We start from the raw sequence: 21,387 nt of genomic DNA, 5'->3' as shown, positions 1-21,387 counted from the left end.
TAACATGGTTTGCTATCTTCTAATTAATAAAAGCAGAGACATGGAAGAGCAAACCATTTCAAACAACCCAGGAAGAAGACTGATCTTCCCAAGGGTGTTGAGGCTGGGGCAATTCAGCACCATGAATTGACAATGATGGTTAGATATGCTGCAAGCACAGAGACCTGTTGTTGGAAAGGTAGGCAAGAAATAGATAGTAACATACCAGCATTTGGAGGGTGCTCTAGCCTATGGCAGCCTTCTCCATTGCTGTTACAAGTTAGTGGAACCGCTGGAGAGCGTGAGTATGAATGTGGGCTGTATTTTAGCCAGTCCTCCTTTTTCTGTCATTGCTAATAGCTGCAGGTAGGAATATGACCAGTTAATCTTTTGTATTGGTGCGCGGGGTTGTGTTTTAAAACGTTTGCAGTGTGATTAGAAGCTTATGGACCTTACACTACAAAAGTGACAGCTAGCTGGTTCACTCAGAAGGGGAAACTATAAACTCCTCACCGCAAAAAGCTTCCATTGGAGAATGTGGTGTCCCTATCAGCTAGCCAGTTCAATTAATTTTTTTTCTCAAATGTTTAAACTCTCTGTTCCCAATATTTAAAACTTACCATTGCAGCAAACCCCCTCTGTTGTTACTATAGCTCAACCCAACCCAACACAGAGGTTTTAGAGACGAGAGACTATCTTCGGGCTCACGTACTCCAGCGCATACACAGCACGATAAACTAGAAAATGCTCGGCTTGGGTTTCTCCCTTTGTGTCTCTCCGACAACTGAAATGTTAAGTGCCACAAATTCAACAAAGACTAGGAACTACTGAGGTTCTGCACTTTGTGAAATAAGAATTTTGTAGCTGTTCATGGATTGGACTTGAGGTTGATTCCACACAGAGAAACACAATACAGTACGAAAATCAGAATGGAAGGAGTAGCTACTGAGCGATGTCAGGTTTTCAGAAAATGCTCCCACCTGTGTTTTAGGCTATTTTTGTCATGTTGTAAAGACTGCTGAAAATGTAGAGATTGTCTTCTAGCATCCATTCCTGAGTTACACAGCTGTTGGATCCTAATGGGTCCAGGATGCAGACCCAAGGACTTTTACTCAATCCTGCTAAGGTATTTTAGTGTAACTAGAGCTTGAAATAGTTATGAACTAGTAATGTATAAACCAAACCAATAAAACCAAATGCTACTAGGAAAAGAAGAAACCAGTAGGAAATGTGTGAAAGTAAACCACAGAATTTAAGTGCTCATGATAGTTTCTGTAAGGTGTCTCACTTACCTTGTAATATAAATGATCAAGGAAATAAATACTGTGGAGAGACAGGGCAGCACTATGTTTTTTATAGCAAATTTTATGTTGGGCTAGACTAATAAAGCAAATGGTTCCAAACTCAGATATTTCTAATGCTATTTGAAATGCAGCACATCTGGGTAGAAACACTTCACCTGTTCTGTGTCAGTAAATAAACAGTTCTGAAGAGAAGAAAAATATCAGAAAATTTCATTGAAAAATAGTATTTTTTAGTGGTCAGAATGTAACTTACGAACTTGGAAATGGATCAGGACTCTAGGAGCTAGTGGATTCCTGCTCTTAAAATAGTATTAGGTGTTTAAAGTCCAAGATGACTGGTCATTGATAAAAAGAATGCCTCTTGCGACACTGCAATCAATACTGCTTTAGCACTTCATCACTGGAAGTAAAGGACATTATAACTTGAAACACAACAGTCTTTGTGCAATACTGTTTTTTACTTCACCCCTGGTTTTAAAAATGATCAAAGCTGGATTTGTGTGCTTTGGAGAAATTTCAGCTTCACAGCTAGAGTTAGGAATGAAAAAAATATATTCACTGCTGTAGTAACGATAGTTGTAGAGAAGCAGTTCAGAGCAAATGTGTGTCTTGAATTGCTCACATTTTGCTTTCTTATTTGAACAGATACTTTCCATGCTTGATCTCAGTTCAGAGGTGAATCTCTTAGAACATGAATGAAATAAAATCTTTAGAACTGATGTTAGAGCAGTTCTTGGACACAGAAAAATTAAATTCCAGGTGGATTAATATAATTGTATAAAATTCTAGCCAGGTGTTTCTACAAATGTCCAAATGTATAAATACATAGATAACATGGATAGACGAATGATTTGGGGAATGAGAGTGATTTTTTGCCTCCATTAGTGACCTTTTATGATACTGTAAAGATTTCAAAGTTTATCTATAATTTCAGTTATTCTGAATTTGCTACTTAAAATAATGCAGTGCCAGGGTATTTTATAACATCAGATTTGTAAGATGTGGAATTTATTGTTTTAGTTGGGAAAGTCTGAACCATACAATGTGTTAAATGATGGCTTTGGTTAATATGAAGAAGTATTTAGTAAGTATACTACAAATGGCTTGAGATAATGAAACAGTAACGTACATGAGACATCTTGCCTCCCATTTGTTGAGTCCTCCTTCATTTCTAGTAATGCGTGGAATACGAAACTTGTGAATTCAGGGAATTAAAAATCAGAGCAAAGTTGTCACCTAGTAAACCAGACTATTTGGAATGCTACTGCTTGTATGGAATACTTTTATAATTACACGGAATTTGAACTGATTGTGCAGAATTAGATTATTTCAGTTGTTGAGGTGGTAGTGTAGGTGAAGGAAATGCTATGTGTTTCTGGAATTTAGATTTTCTTAAATTTGGACTGAAATACCTATTTTATGATTTCTCCTTGCAATTCTGTCTCCCAGGATACGATCTTTACTTCCTAACTGTGAAATTATTTTTAACAAATTTTAACTGTATAGCGAGGAATACAAACTAAATATTGAATTGGGGTTATTAAATGATTGGTTATGATAAATACAGATCAGATTAATACTTAAGAATATTGTAATTTTTAATATTCCTATATCAGACTGACTTTAGCGGCGTATGTGTTTTTGCTTAATTCTGCTGTAGCAATGTAGAACAAAACTGAAGATTTATGTTTTAGATGGTCTTGTTTAATGCTGCGTATTGCCTAAACTGTCTTTGTTTGTATTTGCTTGCAGGATCGCACAAGGACTTTTGACATGCATTCACTGGAGAACTCGCTAATTGACATAATGAGAGCTGAAAATGATTCACTGAAAGGTAAATTTAGAAAGAGACTATTTCCTGCAGTAAATAATTGGGAAGACGTGCTTACTTAGAATAAGAAACTTCAGTTTTGGTTAGGAAAAGTAAAGTTACATTGTGCACCTAATGCCTGTTGGTCAGCTTGGGTAGGCTTCCTTTTTTTCAGTTGTCTGTAGATGAAGCTGTTGCAACATATGAGCACTTGAGTGTGTTTTCTCTTTATACAAAACAAGGTGAAACACAAACATAAGCTGATCTTCTGTGTAAGTTGCCAGTGTTGTTTTTAATAGATACAATGTGTGCAGCCTGTAAAAATGATCAATTTCAGGAATCTTGTGCAGCTCAGTGAGACGTAACTTTTTGCTTAATAGTGTTTTCCTGCCAAAGTCACAGTTCTTTCTGTCTCGGGGAAGAATGAGGTTTATCTATGTCATTTTGAAGAAGAACACTGAATATTTCATCACAATTTTTTTTAGTTCTTTACCTCTCTTTTTGTTGCTGCCTTGAATTGCAGAATTCTTTGTACCATTGGGAAAGGAAAAGGGAGGTTGAACTGACTTGCAGTTGGGATTTATCTTTTTTTTTTTTTTTGGCAAAGGTAATCTTTCTTTGAAAGTACCTCAACTATATATATTCAAACATGTCTACGTATTTTATCTAAACCTGAATAGAAACTGCTTATGGTATACATTCAGAAGTCTAGTTTCTTATCCTTGTTCTGTATAATGAGTAATCAATTTCAGTTTGATGGTTACTTGTATAAGTAATCAAACTCTTACTTATGCTCATTATCTAAGCATTCAGTTTTGTTACCAGATCACTAAAAAAACCAAACCTGCATGCGTGGTTTCTGAAAGCAACTTTCTTCTGATATCAAGGCTTGTGGTGTTAATGAAATCTGACTTGTTTTAATAGTGATTCTTGTTCAGAAGACCAACCTTTGATAAACTGGCAATGACTTGCATTTGTTGCATTCACTGTGGTCTGAAATGCAGCTTGCGTTTCACATCCCCGGTACTGTGCAGCAATTCAGGGTGATGAGAAACACCAAGAAATACACTTTCCTATTGAAATAACAAGGAGAGCTTGATATGGATAACAGTAATGCCAAATGAATTAAACAACCAAAATACAATCCCTCCTTATGTGGTGGGGGTCAGGCTTTTATTAATGACAAGTAGTAATAGCTTTCATTTGTTTTATATGCTGTCTGGCAGCATCCTATGCCCTCAGCATTGAAGCAGGTTTTCTGGATAGTTTATTTGGAGAGATCATAGAATCATTGTATACTGAACCACGAATCAGGTGCCCTTCCTTGACTGCAGCACCTGGGGTTTGCCCCGAGACCTTCTATTCAACTGGCAGGCAGGCCCAACCCAGGTTTTAGCTGCTGAAATCTGGCAAGATAACAACCCAAGGTGACATGGCTGTAGAACAAATAAAATTTCCCTTTAAATTTGAATTTAACAAAGTCAGATGCATATGTATTCAGCAACTAAACAAGTTCTGTATAGTAGTATTATTTTTAATTTAAATGCTTTGAAAAGATTCTTTGAAATTTTTTTTTGAGTGCCTACCATGTTTTAAGAATGATGGAATAAGCGTGTCAGCAAAGAATACGTATAGTTCTGATACACATTAATTCCTGCTTGAGCTTGACTGTTAATCTCTGCAGAGTCATCTGTGGTTTGTCTAACATTTTGTGTGTGTTGTATCATACTGATTGGAACACAGTAATATCAATCACGTATTGTTCTGGGAATGATTTCTTAAGTTCTTTATAAATTCTGTTTCATGGTTAGTCTAGTTATAGTTATAACTAGTTACAGTATAGCTATAACTATAGTTATAGTATAGTTATAGTTATAACACTATAATGAAAATGCCTCAAAACTGAGATGAAAAATTTAAGTGATCCTATGTGAAATACTTTGTTGTTTAGTCTCATTTTTCAAGGATTTATTCAGCAAAAACATTAAGTTTGCTTATAGTGAAATATGCAGTACACTGAATTTGCTGCTTATCTGGGTAGCAGACTTAATACAGTAACGTATTTGCTGTAATATACTTAGGAATGGATCTTTATTCAAATTAGCATCTACCGTGTTGTGGTAATGCTGCAGTGCTCGTCTGTAAGTAGGGCAGGATTTGTAAGGAGAGGAAATACCTTCAGTTAAACCGACAGCTGGAAAAAAATTGTAACTTGCTGGTAAAAAACATATTTCAAGTCAAGTCTGAAGAAGGGCTCATGTGATCACAAGCCTTTTGTGTTTTTTTTTCCATCTGTATCAGTTGGTATATGATTATGTCTTAACACAGATTCTGTCTCCTGTTTTTACTGTTCTCTTCTTGCCTCACCTTTATTTAAACTAATTGAAAGGAACCTTTAAAAACCTTGGATCTAAGAACCTTAAAATTTGATGAACTGTGGTTGTCAGTTCAAATCTTGCTTGCCGTTTCAAACACTTGCAGTTAAATAAGCAGATCCATAAGAAGTTTTTCATTTTGCATTTTAAATGTGCTAATCAGTGCATACAGTGCTTTTAAACTAAAGTTGGATACTCTCAGAAAGGAAAAGCTTCTGGGTTTGAGACTTTAAAAATAGCCTGGGCAAGACACTAATAAAACATACTGTAGAGAGCAATCTCAGAATGGCATGGAAATAATTTAGATGATCTAATAGGTCTCACTGCTATCTTGTGAGTCTTTGAGAGGCTTTAATATTGACTCAACATGAGTTTAGTATGTAACACTAACACCACCCCCTTTCGTATTGTAATGGACTTCAAGAGAAACTTTAACTTTAACTATGTTAAAATATACCTTCAAAACAACTTAAAGAGTATGGGCATGATAAGAGATACCAGTCACAGTTTGGAACCTGCTGTCTCTTGGAAATAATTTCTATCTTTAAATGGCATGTTCAGAGCAGCAGGTTTGGATCCTGTAATAAAATTGTAAGTAGGAATTCTTCAGAATTTAACATAATCCATTCACAGCGTGTACTTCTTGACTGAGGTGATTAGGCTGTGCTAGCCTTGGATTTGTTTAGGACAGTAATAATTATGTTCTTGGGTTGTCTTGCTATATGAAATACAGTGTTTCCTGCTTGAGGTTCAAAGGTGAATCTTAAATATCATTGATTCAGTACATTCAATATTACCTTTTAATGCTTTTGATAGGCATTTTACCATTCTTTCCCTCTTTTTAAGGTATATTTTTATCCCTGCTCAAATCCTCTTCCTTTGCTGAGCAGCTGCCATTTCAATATGTTATTTTTATCCACACGAGTGAGCGTGCTGCATGCTGCATAGCCAATGACAGCCTGCAGAAGCCTTTCCCGGGAGACTAATTGCATCTTCTTTACAATGTATTCGGCCTTCATGAGCTGAGCCTGGGATCCAGAGACTGATTTTTGAATCTGGGTCTTCCAGATGGCAATTTGAGCATTACTGTAATAGTACTAGATTGACTAAATATTTCCTTGTTAAGTGACACTGAAATGTCTTTAAATACTTCATAACCGCAGACTGTTTTATTACTGAAATATCCTATGGTTCAGTTCAGGATATAAGGTTATTGCCTGGAAATTATGCAAGGTGAAATGCATTAATGAAGCACTGTGAAGCACTCCTGTAAAATCTGGGTGTGAATAGCTCAGTATCTGCATGAATGCTATGAATGTGAAATAGTCGCTAAAGACTAAACATATATAGGCACAAAAAGGAACGTTTTAGAAGTAGCATAAGGCCAGAGTATACCTACAGACACTGGGAGAATCGAACAGCAGCTCTAAATTTTAGAGATAAGAAAGCCAGAATGATGAGAACTGGCACCATTCAGGATTTCTCTGAGCAAGCAGATACACCTAACTGTATTTTTAAAGCAATCATCAGCCCCTTAATATTGATCTAAAAAATTATTTCAGATGTGATACAGGTAAACTTCATGAAGCGTTCTTTGATGAAAAGGATCAAAATAGTTTTGAAAGCATTTTATGAATATCGAATAAGAAACTAAACTAGTTGTTTCTTTTCCAGCTCTGTGGATTACGCAACACATTCATATTGAGTAGAATGGGCCATTTGGTTTCCTATACGATCCAGGAAATTAATGAGACTCTGGTGAGAATCGGGCCCAGTTTTTGCCAAGGGCTAAATAACAAAGGCTACGATTCTTTTTGGGGAAGCGGTCCTTTATATATGCACAGGACAAAACCTGAGCCATTTTAAAATGTAAAAATAATAGAATTGTAGGGTTTTCTTAAATTTTAAAACCATCTTTGTTTTCGTAGCAGTGACGAGTGCTTGAGGTTGGTGGCTAAGATCAACCTTTCTTCGCTACTCTTGTTCTGTGCGAAGAGGTACGTGATCTAGTCATTGGGTTCTGAAAGTCAGAGGCCTGTGGTCAATGGGCACGTCTGTACCGACGCTGCAGTCATCCTCGTGCCTCTGCTGCCTCTTGTACGTGAGCGCGCTCTGGCAGGGAACCGTGCTGGTTGTACCTCAGACTTCCCAGCGCGGCTTTGGCGATCGATCTCGTTTGTGTGCCTTGTCTCAGAGCAACCGTATCTAAGGATTACTCATCTGCAGCTTTTCATGTATCCAATTTAGGATGAAATACACAAAAACTTTTGCTTCTACTGCACCAGGCTGTAGACAATTTTTTGCAGACAATTACGGTTTGCTGTAATTGTCTTTGGAAACAGTCAATGAATTACTGTGTTGAATGTTTCCTACTCAGGATCTTCTTGAATTCTACCTCCTATGCCGTAACCAGGAAGGGCTAACAGGATTTGCAGACTTGAGTGCATATTAATTAAGAGGAAAACCAATTGTTTTATTATCTCAAAATATCGCTGAACTGGGTCTAATAGCAATAAACTACAACCTACGCTGATGGAGCTGTGATGGGGGAAACACAGTCTGTGTGAATTTTATTTGAAATCAGCAGCTCCCATGCCTGTTGCAATCCGCTATTTTCAGTTGGGTTAGAGTGGAAGTGTTATAACTGCTATTAAGAAGTAAGGGCATGCTTTCTCTCCAAATGTGGCCAAAATTCAAAATTTTGGGGCAATATTCAGTATTGTCATTTTTTAGTCTTTTGGTATGCGTTTTCCCCCCTAGTTCCTCTCTTGGCAATTGGAGTGTTCATTGCCTTATCCCTGCCTTTCCAGTATGTGGGGTTTACCAGAGCCTTTATTTATAGACAGCCGACAATCTAGTAATAAAATGGAATCCCCTGGGCAACAGGAGCGGACAGAAATCTGCCATTAATACAACTGAGATCGGACCATAGATTGGCTTCTAACCTTACACAGAAGTAATCACAACCATACGTAATGTATGATTTTACATTCATTGGTTATTATCTAATAAACTTCCAGCTTTCTCATTTAAATTGATACTTGGTTTTGTGGCTTGAACTACACGCTTCTTCGTACCAGATGCTTAATTTGATGAGGCTTGGAAAGGCCAAACTTGATTTGGAAGAAAAAAATCATGCCTCAAACTTGCAAAAAAAAAAAAGTGTGAGGACTTGAACATAGATGGTACGCAGCGAGAAGTTAAAATAAACCGCCACCATCCCGCCTCCCTTGCGAGGCGAGCCTTTCCCTGACGGTCCCTTCGCGCTGCCGAGCCGCAGCCGGCACTCTCACCTGCCGCTACCACATACTCCAAAGTGGAGGTGACCGCCTCTTAATTTCACACAGGAGTGAAGAGGAAAATTTTTTTTTTTTTAAAGCGGCATCCCACTGAAACGTGGCTGAACGTTCTCCAGTTTCAAAGGAAGCTCCCTCTGCACGGCGGATCTCTGGTTTAGGGGGGGCCCTCGGGAAGGAGGGGCTGGAGAATCCCCCCCTGCGGTCCTTGCCTCTGTGGACTGTCCCGCTGCCGCCTGCGTGCGGCTCTGGCTGCCGCCGCCGCTGCCGCCCGCTCCCGCGCCTGGCCCCGGGCCGCCTGCGCTGGCATGCCGAGCTTTCCCAGCGCAAGGTATCTTTGCTCTCCGAGCGGGCTTGCTCGCGTTAGGGCTGCGCTCAGCGATAGGCGACCGTATGCGTTGCTTCGTCACTGTAGCCCAACCTTTTGCCTTTGCTGTATTTTGAAGCCGCTGCAAGTTGACAAGACTCCTGTTGTACTTAGGGGGCGGAGAGGAAAATATCGCGGAGTTTTACCCTTACTGGCAGGTTGCAGTAACTCTGTTTGGACGGTGCTCCTCTTTGAGCTTTGATTTAAAGGTCACCGTTTGTGTTGTGCTTCCTGAAAGCACGCAGAAGCCTGCGCGCTCTGCTCAGTTTGTGTAACGCGGGTATGAAACAACAGGGGAGACTTTTAATATGGCCGTGTTCTTAAAGTCACAGGCAGCACCCCCACCACCCCCGTCGGGCTTCTGCTTCCTCACCTGCAAACCCCACATGTCCATCAGCAGCGCGAGTGCGCTGGGTGGGAATTATTTCTGTAGCAGGAGAAAGACCATGGGTATATCCAGGATATTTTGGACAGTTACGGCCTTGAAACTAGACTGATTGCTGAGTTCTCATATGATTGCCTGGTTTTGTGGCACTGCATGCCCTAAGAAAATGCGGTCAATTTAAAAAAGGGTTTTCAATTTATAGCAGTGTGGAATTGGCAGCATTTAGGTGGATGTAAATGAAACGAGAATTTGCCGCTTCTGTGGAAGACGGGAACACAGGTTGCCCTGAGGCAAAGGTAGAGTGGTTAAGAGTTCTGAGATTTTTTTCCCCTGATTATTCTTTGGCTTTGTCACCTTAAGTTTCTGTTATCAACTGCAAAAAGCCAAGACCCGTTTATGCTATCTCAGAAAGCATTGTGCATTACCTAAGAAATAATTTAAACCATTCATATGCATGTACACTGATGCATATGATTTAAAAAATAAAGCCGTAGTTAAGTTACTGCTGTTTGGTTTACTCTTTGCTGCAAATTCTCTTGTTATGATGAAAACTGAAAAAATCCCAGGACAGGGATGCAACATTTAAGACTGTATAATAAACACTTTTGCAATCATCTGGAATAATTTGGGATATTACAGCACAATCTGAATTATGTAGTGAAATGTAGCAGTTTAGTATTCATTTTCAATGATGGAAAACATCAGTTGGAAGAGGTAAATTACTGTTGACATTAAAATAATTCTGTTGCATTTATCGATACTCTTAATTTTAAGTGTGTGGGAAGTAGTTTGTCCATTATGGTGCTCCTCAGAGTTTGGGGAATTTTTCAAAATGTTGACATTTATTTGTCTTTGGAACTGCATTCAGAACTTGAGTTTGACTTAACATTAAATATATATAATGTCAAATATTATCTGTTTCCTTACCTTATTTTCTTCCAGTATTCTGTTGGTTACCTATCCTGGTACTACTTTTAACACAAGAATTACTGAGTAGTTTACACTTTGTGATAATACCTGCATTGTCACAGAAATACAGGTCTTGATAATGCAGATGTCGATCAACTGGATGTTTATAGTTGTTCAACTATAACAACTACTGCAGGATTTTGAGGTAGGATACTAATTCAGCTGAGGAAGAGCAACACCTTGATTTATGCTATCTGTCTAAAATGGAGCCATTGAGCAATAAGCTAGAGGGTATTAATGTAACCACCCTTTGAGGCCAGGAAATTCCTTCCCCTGCCACCACAGAGCAGTACAAATATCCCAGGGTTTTCTGATCCTAGTCCAGCTTTGAAATCAGTGTTAGGATTCCTGTTAACTTCATGGGAGTATGAGACCTACGTTTTTTTTGTCCAAACTTGAAACATTTCTCATAGGCCCCTTGCCATGCCGTCCCATCTCCAGAGTCTGTATGGAAAATTAAATGCCTTTCATGCACTTTAGACAAGATACTTCCTAGGAATGTATGTGCTGCAAATGATATGGCAGTTAGAGATTTTTAAACCACAACAAAACACTGAAATACTGCTAAAAATTTTCATGTCTAAATCGGTGATTTGATCTTGAAAAGTGTTACAGCCAACAAAATTGTGCTGAATTCCATGACAGCAGCCTTGCTAATCTGATTAAAACCTTTCTAAGGTTTTCTTGCCTTCTTTTTTATTTTTGTCTTTGTTAAATTAATTCCATCCCTTTTTTTAGAAGTGTGTTTAATCTTCTGCCTTGTTCAATATCACTGCCCACCAAGTGTTTGGGTTTTTTGGTTTGTCTTTCTCTTTTCTGAATGCTTGCTTTGATAATCTCTGACCATTCTGGATCGTCTTCAAAGCAGCCTTTAATTTGGAGCTGTACTCCATGAGTAGTGTCTGTTCCTTGTTTTAGAAGATGGAGAGCTCGCCCGCCTCCCCTCCCAAACTGCTGAAACTACCTGTCTCTCGTCTTTTTGCTTGCTTTGTTCACTTTTTTCCTTGATGTTGAATTGTTAGCTCTTTGAGTCTTTTGTTAGCCACGTTTTGCATACTCTCTACCATCGTGTTTATCAGGCTAGAAATGGCATGAAAGGAGCAGAAAGAAAAGCCTGAAGTGCTTTTCTTAAACCTGGAGATAAAGAAGAAATGGGAGGTATAATGAGAATGGGAATGAGTTTTGAAAAAAGATAAGGAAGTGACAGATGAGGTGTAAGTGTAAACGGGAACAAGCTCCTAGGAAAGTCATAGAATCATAGAATGGTTTGGGTTGGAAGGGACCTTTAGAGATCATTTAGCCCACCCCCCCTGCAGTGAGCAGGGACATAAAGAAACACTTCAGTAGTGGGCAGTCTTTGCATATACCCAAGAGTGACTCTGCAGCAGCCTGAAATCTGATTTTTGCATCAATTACTTAAGATATTTCGAGAAAGAATTGTGATGCATATACAATTTGTGTATTCACTGTCTACTTATTTTAATCAGCATTAGGTAGAATGATGAGAACTATTGATGATGCAAATCTGAAAAGACATCTTACAGTAGATTTATCCATACTTGGCTTAATGTATTGTTTGTTGGAATGCAGATTGGTTAGCTGTGATGCTAGTTTTTTGGGGGTTGTTTTGGTCTTGTTTTTCTCCCCACTATAATGTTGATAGCTGGACTTTCAGATGAGTGGAGCAGTCATGTGCTGTCTCCAGATATGCAAATGTCAAGTATCCTTAGAGGTACAGGGAGTGGTATTCTTCCAGCTTTACTTAGAAATCCTATTAACAAGAATCCTAGCTCAGCAGTCAGATTGGATAGGTATGAGAAAAGGATAAATTTTTTTGTACGGAATGTGGGGATTCTTGTGATAGGTAAAATTGAATATATAAAACAATTTATAATACATTAATAAATTCCCAGTAATTTACAGTAATGTTACAGACAAATCTTCATATTGTCATTAGTGTTAGTGTACAAATGCTGAGGGAGTTGGGGATACCTTTCTGAAGGCATTCTAAAGAATGTATTGGTTGTTCATTTGTCATTTTAAATTGTTATAATAGATAGTGTCGGTGTCTGGTCCTGTATACCATTTTGAATCTAGGCAGAGGAAATGAAGTGCTGATTGTTTTAAAATACAGCTTTCTGTTTCTCTTCCCATTTGGATTGGGTGTGGGGAAGTCTATAGTATAGTTTTTTCATATACATTATTGGAAAAATTAGTGTCTTATCTATGCTGCTTACTGTAAAAAGGAAAAATGGGGAAATGTTATGCTGCAGAGACTTGAGTGTGCTTGATGTTGACTTGCTTGTGTTACTATTTCCTTATTGTTTGGGGGTGAAGTAAGAGGATGCTTAAAAAAGGAACAAAGCCGTCATGTTGCATTCCAGGCTGTCTTGTGATCATTCCTTCACAGACAAAAATAAGTTGCTTTGAACCTATTGTTGTATTTAAGGAACTCTGGTTTTAAATCTTACAGCATGTAAGTATATGCCAGTGTAAATACAGCTCTTGCAAGTCACATGCAGGAATTGCATTTCAGGTTATTCATTAAAGCATGGGCAGAATTCATGGTATAGATATGATGGTATAGGCAGATACCAGCATCTCTTGAGGGGAAATGCTGCGTATAAAGAATCCAGGAACACAGTGCACGTGAACCATGACTGCGAATGGGAGGTTTGTGAAGTTTTTGCACCTTTTCCATATGTTTTTGTAAGTTGTTCAATAAATTCTGTAGTAGGTTCAATAAATTGTTCTTGTCACTTACAAAATAAATTGTGTCTAGCGATTTTTAGCATATGACATCCCGTTCTTTCCTTTCCTCCTGTCAAAATGTCCATCATTAGTATGTATTTTGGAATTTACTGAAGTTACCACATTTGAAGTAGTTCCGTGGCTGAGAATCTGATTTACTTTTCGCTGGCAAAGCTGTGTAATGCTTTTCCTTCTCCCAGTTGCAAACTCTGCCTTTCATTTTTTATTTTTAAAGTGACTATAGTAATAGTTTAAGTGTTCAAAAGATAAATGCTGCCAATTATTCCATATCATAAACTGGAAGATGTATTGAGGGGAGAGATTGGATGTTTTTATAGTTTCTTGTCTATTCTCCAGAAGTCATACATTAATATAAAATAAAGCTCAGTGCCACCAGCAGTAGGGTGGCTGCTTTTCTGAAATACGTGTATAATTCCAACTACATCCAGTCTCCAGCAGAGGGTTGTGCTCCAGGATTTGCTTTTCTGCTTTTTGTTTCTTATCTCTGACCTTGTGGGGGTTCCTGGAGGAGAGGGAAGAGTTATATTCAAATATATATGATGTTTAAGGGTACCACTTAAATTGATTTGCAGTAACCCAGTGTAATGTAATTGGAGTTATGGAAAAAATATTGATACCTTGTAGACAAAGCTGTGGCTATGTTTAGGATCTAAAGGGGGTTTGTTTAGGAGAAGATTTCTCTGTATTCTTCTGTTTGATACCGAAGAAAACTTCAGTTAGCTTTGAAGCTTCTGTATTTTTGAGAGGAGTGAGACTGGATTTGGTTTGTCACCTTTCATGAGTAGTTAAGCGGTTGCTGAAATGTATGAAAGATCATCTCTTGAGGTTCAGTCCGCATGGCACTGTGTTATTCTGGCTGACTACCTGAGAGCATCAGCAGCAAAGGAATAATAATAATGATGGTGGTGGTTTTAAAGCTCTCACATAAGCCTAACTGCAGTGTTTTCATAGTTAACCTTTTTCTGTTTCCATTTCCCGTGACTTATGCTTGAATAGTGTGCTGGAAGCATGTCTAGGACTTTCTGTCCCAGTTGCCCAATCTGGGAGTTAGCTTGAACTTCTCACAAAGGTGGATTTGAATCGATGCTGGGCTGGCTGAGTGGGAAGCACGTGTGCCTTTCTGCCCTGGGTCATGCAGCGACAGTGTCTGTGGGTACCACTACAGCTGGGTTTGTGCAGTGCATGGGAATGACAGCCATTAGGGTTTTTTTTCCCTGCAAAGATTATTGTTTTCTGAATATAACTGCACATTCTCTTCAGTGAGGCAGTTTTGCTTTAGGCAGATTAAAGCCCTAAAAACTTGGAGCTCATTGCACAAGCCTTGGAAACAGTAGCTTTTACTTTCACTGTTTCTCAGCTTCTCCCCCCTTCTGGCCCCCCCCCCCCCCCAGTTATTTGATGTATAAAGTTGTCAACAATCAAACTATTAGACGATATTATGTAGGTAATCTGCTTTGTGCCATACAGTCAGGTTTCTACCTTTTTACCATGTGAACCCAATTAATTCAACATAATCGCAGGTAAAACAGCGTTACCATCAGAAGAGCCAGTGCTAAAAGGCTTTTATAGGTAGATTCTCTTCAGGGTTTTGGAATAAAAGAAACCGGTTTGCTTTTTGTACGTCAGTTGTGTTTTGTGGCAGTGACCTGGAATTTAAAATGAAAGATTCTAGTCAGACCTGTACTTGAATGCTATAGAATACCAGAAACTTCATTTCATTAGGGTTCTCGACAGAAGGAATGGGTAAATACTTGTCTTCAGGCATCTGCTTTACTTGAAATAAAGCATAATACTTGCATCTACAGTAGTACTCTTGTTTTTCAGCATTTGTTTGGACATTTTGGACATAAACTAGATCTATATTTCTCATCACATGCTTTTTTTTTTTTACATTGTGTTTCTTTAACAATAAATTAGGATTAAAAAAATGCAGGTTTTGGCATCTCTGCAGCTTAATTTTGCAGACTCAATACTTCCAAAGGTGTTAATCCTTGATTTTACTGTGCAGCCAAGTGTAGTCTACTTTTCTGGTTTCATGCTGACTTTGACATTGCTAAAAGTGTTGACAAATACGCATTCTCCAGATGTATATATAGAGGTGTTTAATTTTTGTACGATTGCCTTAGATTAAGAAAATACTATTTGAATGTTTTTCATTCTTTGAAGTTCGGTAGTGTTTAAAATCCACATAATAGGGAATCTTTCATATCTCTTTTTAGTAGCTTGGTTTTGACAAGAAGTTTTTAAAACAGGGATCTTATTTGACAGTATCCTAAAGATGGCTGTGACTGTAAGATGCAAAGTTCTGAGATGGAGTAAGTTCACTGCCAGTGTAGATTTGTTAAAATTTTGATCAATTTATTCTATATTGACACAATTTGTCCTGGATCAGCTATCACATGTCTGTGCCGCTCTTTACCGTGCATTGGCTGTTGATTCCACAGTCAACATACCATGTGCTCAGGATAATTTGACGGAAGTGAGATTATGTGCTTGAACTGGCAAAATTTTTGCACACGTGCACATGTCTTACATTAACAGTCATGGAATTGTGGCCTAATCCTTTTGTCCTTAATATTTTAGAACTAAAACCACGGAGGAATGCATAAAAAGCAGTCCTTTTTTGCCTGCCATGCAACACACTGTAACACTGTCTGCTTTTCTATTGAAAATGTCATCTAAGACTTAAGTTGTAGGGCTCTTTTAAATAGGAAGAAATAACCTTTGTGTGTAGATACATATAGGTAGATATGATCTTTATGTTCTAATTTGAGAAAGTATATATACCTCTCTGAAAATGCCTGCCTTGGTCTCTGAATTGCTCCTTCATATACAGAGATAATTTAACCAAAGGTAGGTTAAATATAGATGTTTTTTATAACTTTCATTTTTCTGCTTTTGGTTTGGTTAAGGATACAATGAGATTCTTCACTACAGAAATTGAGCTTTAGATGACTGTACAGAACTTCTTGTGAAATGTACCTGTGGCAGAAACTAGAAACATGTGGTCCATGCATTACATATGAAATGCATTGTGAAACATGAAGTGATGATAAAATCTAACTGTTGAGTTATAATCAACCCTACCTGCCCTCAGGGAGTAGTAGGGGAAAAAAGGTAATAAAATACTGTAGTTCATATTTTCATGGCCTTGTACACAGCATTGTCAGTCTTGCTACAATTACAAAATATAGTTTAGTGTAGAATAATTTAAAAATAAGGCTTTGCTGTTGGAATGGCAAAACCAGATTGTACTTCAATTATTTTTCTATCATTTAAAAATAAAACTCAAGAAAGCATAAGTATTTTCTGTAATAGATTCAAGGATACCTAGCTCACATTGAGAAATAATCCCATGAAACTTTGATACTTCTGTTTCTCTAAAAGCTAAGTCCTAAGTGAAACAGAAGACAGACCAGCACCAAATTATCTCCCTGTCTTCTGTTTAGGGGAAGAAAATGGCTAGCAGAGTAAACAGTTTCAGTGAAAGTTTGAAACTAAGCTTTTGTATTGATCATATTTGCCTTCCAGCATAAGAAACTGGCCACCTATGACCATCTACAGTTAGAAGTTTTTTAAATAATATGGAGAGGTTTCAAGATGGTCTTAGAGAAAACCTTGTTATCCCCCTTTTTTTAAAAATCTGGACTCTTACACTTTTCTCCATGTATATAATACTTAATAAATAGCTGATGATGGTACAGAGGCTTTGTTTTCCCTTCTACTCTTTACTGCTTTCATCTGCAAGCGTTGTAGCCCATTTCCCCTGTAGCGGTTCGCTTGTTTGTACTGCAGGTTCTTGTTTGTCACTTTTTGTCCCTAAAAAGCAGTAGTTAAAATCATTACTTCATTCATGAAAGCTTATGAAATTGGGATCGTTTCAGCAAAATCTTGTTCAGCTTGAATATTTTTCATAGAGCCTGTACGATTGGTGTGGAATATGACAGTATATGCAAATTGATGTAAGTTTCCTAGCTTTCCTGGAGCGGGATGGTGGGAAGCTGTCTCAGTGGTAGAGCTAATGCCTGGTGGAAGGGTGTGATTGAGTCTGTCTTGTTCTCACGGTCAGGTTATGTAAAAAGTCAACATGAATATTTGTCCCTTTTAAATTTCAAAAATATTTCCCTGGTAACTTCAGTGATTCATGCACATAGAAACCTGAAATTCCTTGGAACTCACTAATGAAGCTAGTCTGGTTTGATCCTTGAGAGGAAAGAAATGTAAGCTTATCAATGACTAATGTAAAAGATTGCAGTGCGTTACTATATCGGCCTCTGCGCCAAGGTAAAGAACAGAATCCCTGCCTTGAGGATCTCTTGGACTAAAGATACAAATTAGATACAGAACTGGACAGGTATTACATCAACCTAGACTTTACACGCCTTAAAACAACTATAGCAAGGTAGTGAGAATGAAGGTACAACCATAATAAACTTTGAGCATTCAGTTGCTCTGTCCCTTCCAGGATTTTGTGATGTTTGTATTAACTATGGATGCTTGTATAAGTCTCTTAGTTGTAACACGTGGCCTTAGAAAGTTGGGATGACGTTTACAGGAGATACGGATCCTCTTGCTTGCTGGTCCCTTTGCTTTAAACAGTCTGCTCTTGAGCTGACCTTTTTATGTAAATCTTCCACAGTTAATGGCACAAAATGCACCTGAAATTGCTACCATCCTGCAGATTGTAGGGCAGCAAGAACAATTAAAGAGCGCCAGGTGCCCAGCCTGGGCACGTTTTTTGCAGGACAACCTTGTAGTAAGTTTGGGATTTAAGTGATTTAGGACTCCTGCATACATTTTTCATGCTTCCTCAGCAGAATATCTTTGTCATTGGGAACTGTGTACTTTATACAGAATTGCATGTGTGATTATACACAACGTGCTGACAGTCTTTTTGGTGCTTCCTATAGAGAGAAGAAAGCTCGCAACATTTAATTAGAGGTACATTAGACACAAAAATGTGATTTTTTAAAAAAAAAAAAAAGGAAGAAGAGGGAGAGGGAGATGGCCAGGAGCCCATTAAGTGTCTCAAATGAAGACATAAAAATTTGAGTGGGTTGCTTATTCATTAAGTTCCTTAAAATGAAAGACAGTAAAAGCAGCAGATTTTTGCAAAAGATCATTGGGTTACTGTATGGCTTTATTTCTTACATAGAAAGGACTATTGCAGGGAGGGCTGAGGCGACAAAATAATTGAAGCAGCTGCTAATAGCATTTTAAATTTCAGACTGATTTTATCGGAAAAATATTTCTGCATAGGTTATTAATAAGCAGTTGAACCGGTTGCATAAACACTTCATATTTTTTAGGTTTTGTAACATAATTCTTGCTCAAATATCTTGTGAGATTAGTAAATCTCTCCTTGGCACTTTATGCAATTATCTGAAATGTTGAAGAAATGGGGAAAGGAAAAATAGATTTGAGGAATCCAAACCAACGTTGTAGTTGTCTCATTTCTCAGCGGCGGGTAGGCAAGCATCCTGATCTTTAGAATTAAATCTTTTTCTCTGGTTGGTAGCAGTTACCTTAAGGCTTCATTTATGTTGCAGCTTAGCTAGGGTACCCCCATAGCAAAGACTTCTCTTAATATGAAATTATGAAAGCCGGAAACAGAATTGGTAAATCACAGTTAGCTGTCTTCCTGGCCTGCCAAAAGAGCATTCTTTAGTTTCAGTGTTATATATTACATTGTGTGAAATTAATGGTGTATGATGAGCTCTGAATTCAATGAGCAGAGAAAGTTTGTATCTGTGGTGCATGGGGTAGTTTATAAACTGTGGCTCCTGAGAAATGTTTTGAAATGTCAAATGTTGGTATTTTATGGGTTAGATGAAGCAAATGCAGAAAATAAGAAGCAAATTAAGAAGAAAAAAAAAAAATCTTAGTATTTGGTTCTTAAAACCTCTTCAGTAGTGTTTGGCACTGGAAACACTTCCTAGCTGGTGGCTGAGCTTTTTTTGTTCTTTTCCGTACTGGTAGAGGAGAAAAATCCTATTGCCTTGAGTGACACAGGTGGCAAAGCAGTGAGGAGTCTGCTGACCTAAATTGTGGTCAGAGATCCGCAGTGGGAATCGTATCTCTGCTGCATGCTTTGTTGCCAAGACTGGGTGTACCAAGTGAAGGAGCTTTTGTGGTTTTGTTAGTAATTTAGAAACCACAAGCAAGATTTTTATGGCTTTATAGGCAGAGCTGTTTTTCAAAGTGCTTGATGTTTTCTAAAATGTGCAAAGGCTTCTGAGCTTTGTCAGAAATGCAGTAAGATTGGTGATTGCTTTCCATGAAAGACAAGTTCTTAAAAACTTTCTACTTTGAGGACTGTATGAGCATCTTGGATTTCTAAATTCAAAATTAACTTGGAAGAATTATATTTGTAAAGGCCCTCAGCCTTCAAGATTCTCCTGTAAAGCCAGTACCTGTGTGAACGCTCGAGAGTATGCTCCAGTCTGAAGACTGGGGCTTCGTTATTTTGTATTCTTGGTGTTCATTGTGAGTATCTCTATCAGCAAAAGATTGGAGAAGTATAATGGTCTTACAGATGTTAAATAATCATGAAGTAAATTGGATTGATACGATTTTTATTTTGAAAGAGGAAACGACTCTTGTTCTGTTGTGGTTTACAAATATTTAAATGCTTAAACTAATTGTCAGCCTCAATTTTGAATGAGGAAGCAAAATAAAATGCATGATGTGCTCAGAGTTTCTCATAGTACTTGCCAGGACAAACCAAGTTTTGAAAACAGTTGGCCTGCTTTCAGACACAGATTTTAATGAGATTCGAAGAGAAAGAATGTGCAAGTTTGATTAGAAAGTTTGGCCGTATTCTGACAGTGGGTCCTGGAAGCCAGGACAGAAAAATGTTGTATTTGTTTAGTGGTAGAATTGATTTGTTTTCGAAAATGAAAAGTAGGAAGCAGTGGGTAGCTGTTGAATAATTACAGCGAAGTGCACTAAGTTAGTATGAGAGAATCTATACTGCTGTATACAGACTGCAGGAGGTCCAAAAGGCAGTTTTAGTGGCCCAGACATTTTCTCCTTGACTTTAAGTTTTTCAGCTGGTGATTTGCCAGTAATAATTTAACCAAGGATTTTGTGGGTTGTGCAAAGCTTTTATAGCAGCCTAATTTGAAAACAGAAATTAGCACAGTAGTCCTCCACTTCCCTTGTGTTCGGGCTTTTCCTACAGTTCGGATGAAGATCAGTGTTAGAGTACGCTTGAACTTGGCAAGGTAGAGAGCATGGTGTGTTGCAGAATGCATCAGGAGACCTGGTGCATGAGAAAAGATCTGTTTACTTATCGGCATACACCCCGCAGAGGATTAAGGAATAGATTTGAAAATAAATGTGCACATTCAGAACTAAAATTGTTTTCAAAAAGTCTTTTTGAGTATACATATATACTTTGTCAGCCTCGTATCAACATGTTATATCAATAAGTAACAGAGATGGTGCAAGGAAGGCATGGTATTGTGGGTGGTGGTGGGGGTCAGCTTGTGAACACCATTTTAAATGACCTGGAGTATGAAAAGGCTTGAGAATCGCTGAGTTAGTATAAAGGCGATAAAACAAGGTCTTTTGGTCCTTATAACAATGTTTGAAAGGCTGTTTTCTTTCTCATTTAACATGCAGCAAGGACATATGGGAGAAGGCGAGGTAACAATATTCCTATTTAATTTTCTAATGTTGACAATGTCTCATAGGAGAAATAACATTAAGTTGTTACTAGAGGGCAAACTCCAAAATTTAAGATTATAAAGCATCAGTTTCACATAAGTGTACATAGTCTGCATGCCATAAATAAACATTTTAACCAAGTTAGGTAGTACTCCACAGTAGTACTATTGAGGCTGAAATTATCACAGTCCTTACAGTGGACATCATCTATATGATTTGTTACACTGGAGGGCTGTGTTGCTGTGTTTGTTTGTATGTTATGAATGCCAATGCTGGAGAAGTTTATTTTGGTTCTTTTGGGTGCTGATGGTTTTCTTGATGCAGTATAGACTATAGTGAATATACGTCCTGGCCTGCTAGGTTAAAGAACCAGATCCTGCAAGCATGCATGCTGAATTATCTAACAGCAGTGGTAATGCTGATGAACCTGAAAAGGTTGTTTAGGTATGGAGAATTGCT

General features: G+C 38.0%; 1 protein-coding gene across 3 annotated transcripts in view; it reads left to right on the top strand.

Annotated features, from left to right (window-relative positions):
* Positions 1-21,387, top strand: part of CPEB4 (cytoplasmic polyadenylation element binding protein 4) — a 44,901-nt gene that overhangs the window by 9,272 nt on the left and 14,242 nt on the right. The window contains exons 2-4 of one of the 3 annotated variants that reach the window (XM_075715881.1): positions 3,036-3,121; positions 10,278-10,317; positions 19,777-19,783. In XM_075715881.1, the coding sequence (XP_075571996.1) occupies positions 3,036-3,121; positions 10,278-10,317; positions 19,777-19,783 (133 nt within the window). Of the gene's footprint in view, positions 1-3,035; positions 3,122-10,277; positions 10,318-19,776; positions 19,784-20,883; positions 20,908-21,387 lie in introns of all 3 variants that reach the window. The other 2 variants (XM_075715883.1, XM_075715880.1) reach the window with 2 other exon arrangements.

This window comes from Pelecanus crispus, chromosome 8, assembly GCF_030463565.1.
Source record: "Pelecanus crispus isolate bPelCri1 chromosome 8, bPelCri1.pri, whole genome shotgun sequence".
In the NCBI taxonomy this organism is placed as follows: Eukaryota; Metazoa; Chordata; class Aves; order Pelecaniformes; family Pelecanidae; genus Pelecanus; species Pelecanus crispus.
Note: the sequence above shows the minus strand (reverse complement) of the source record. Positions and strands in the feature narration are given on the sequence as shown.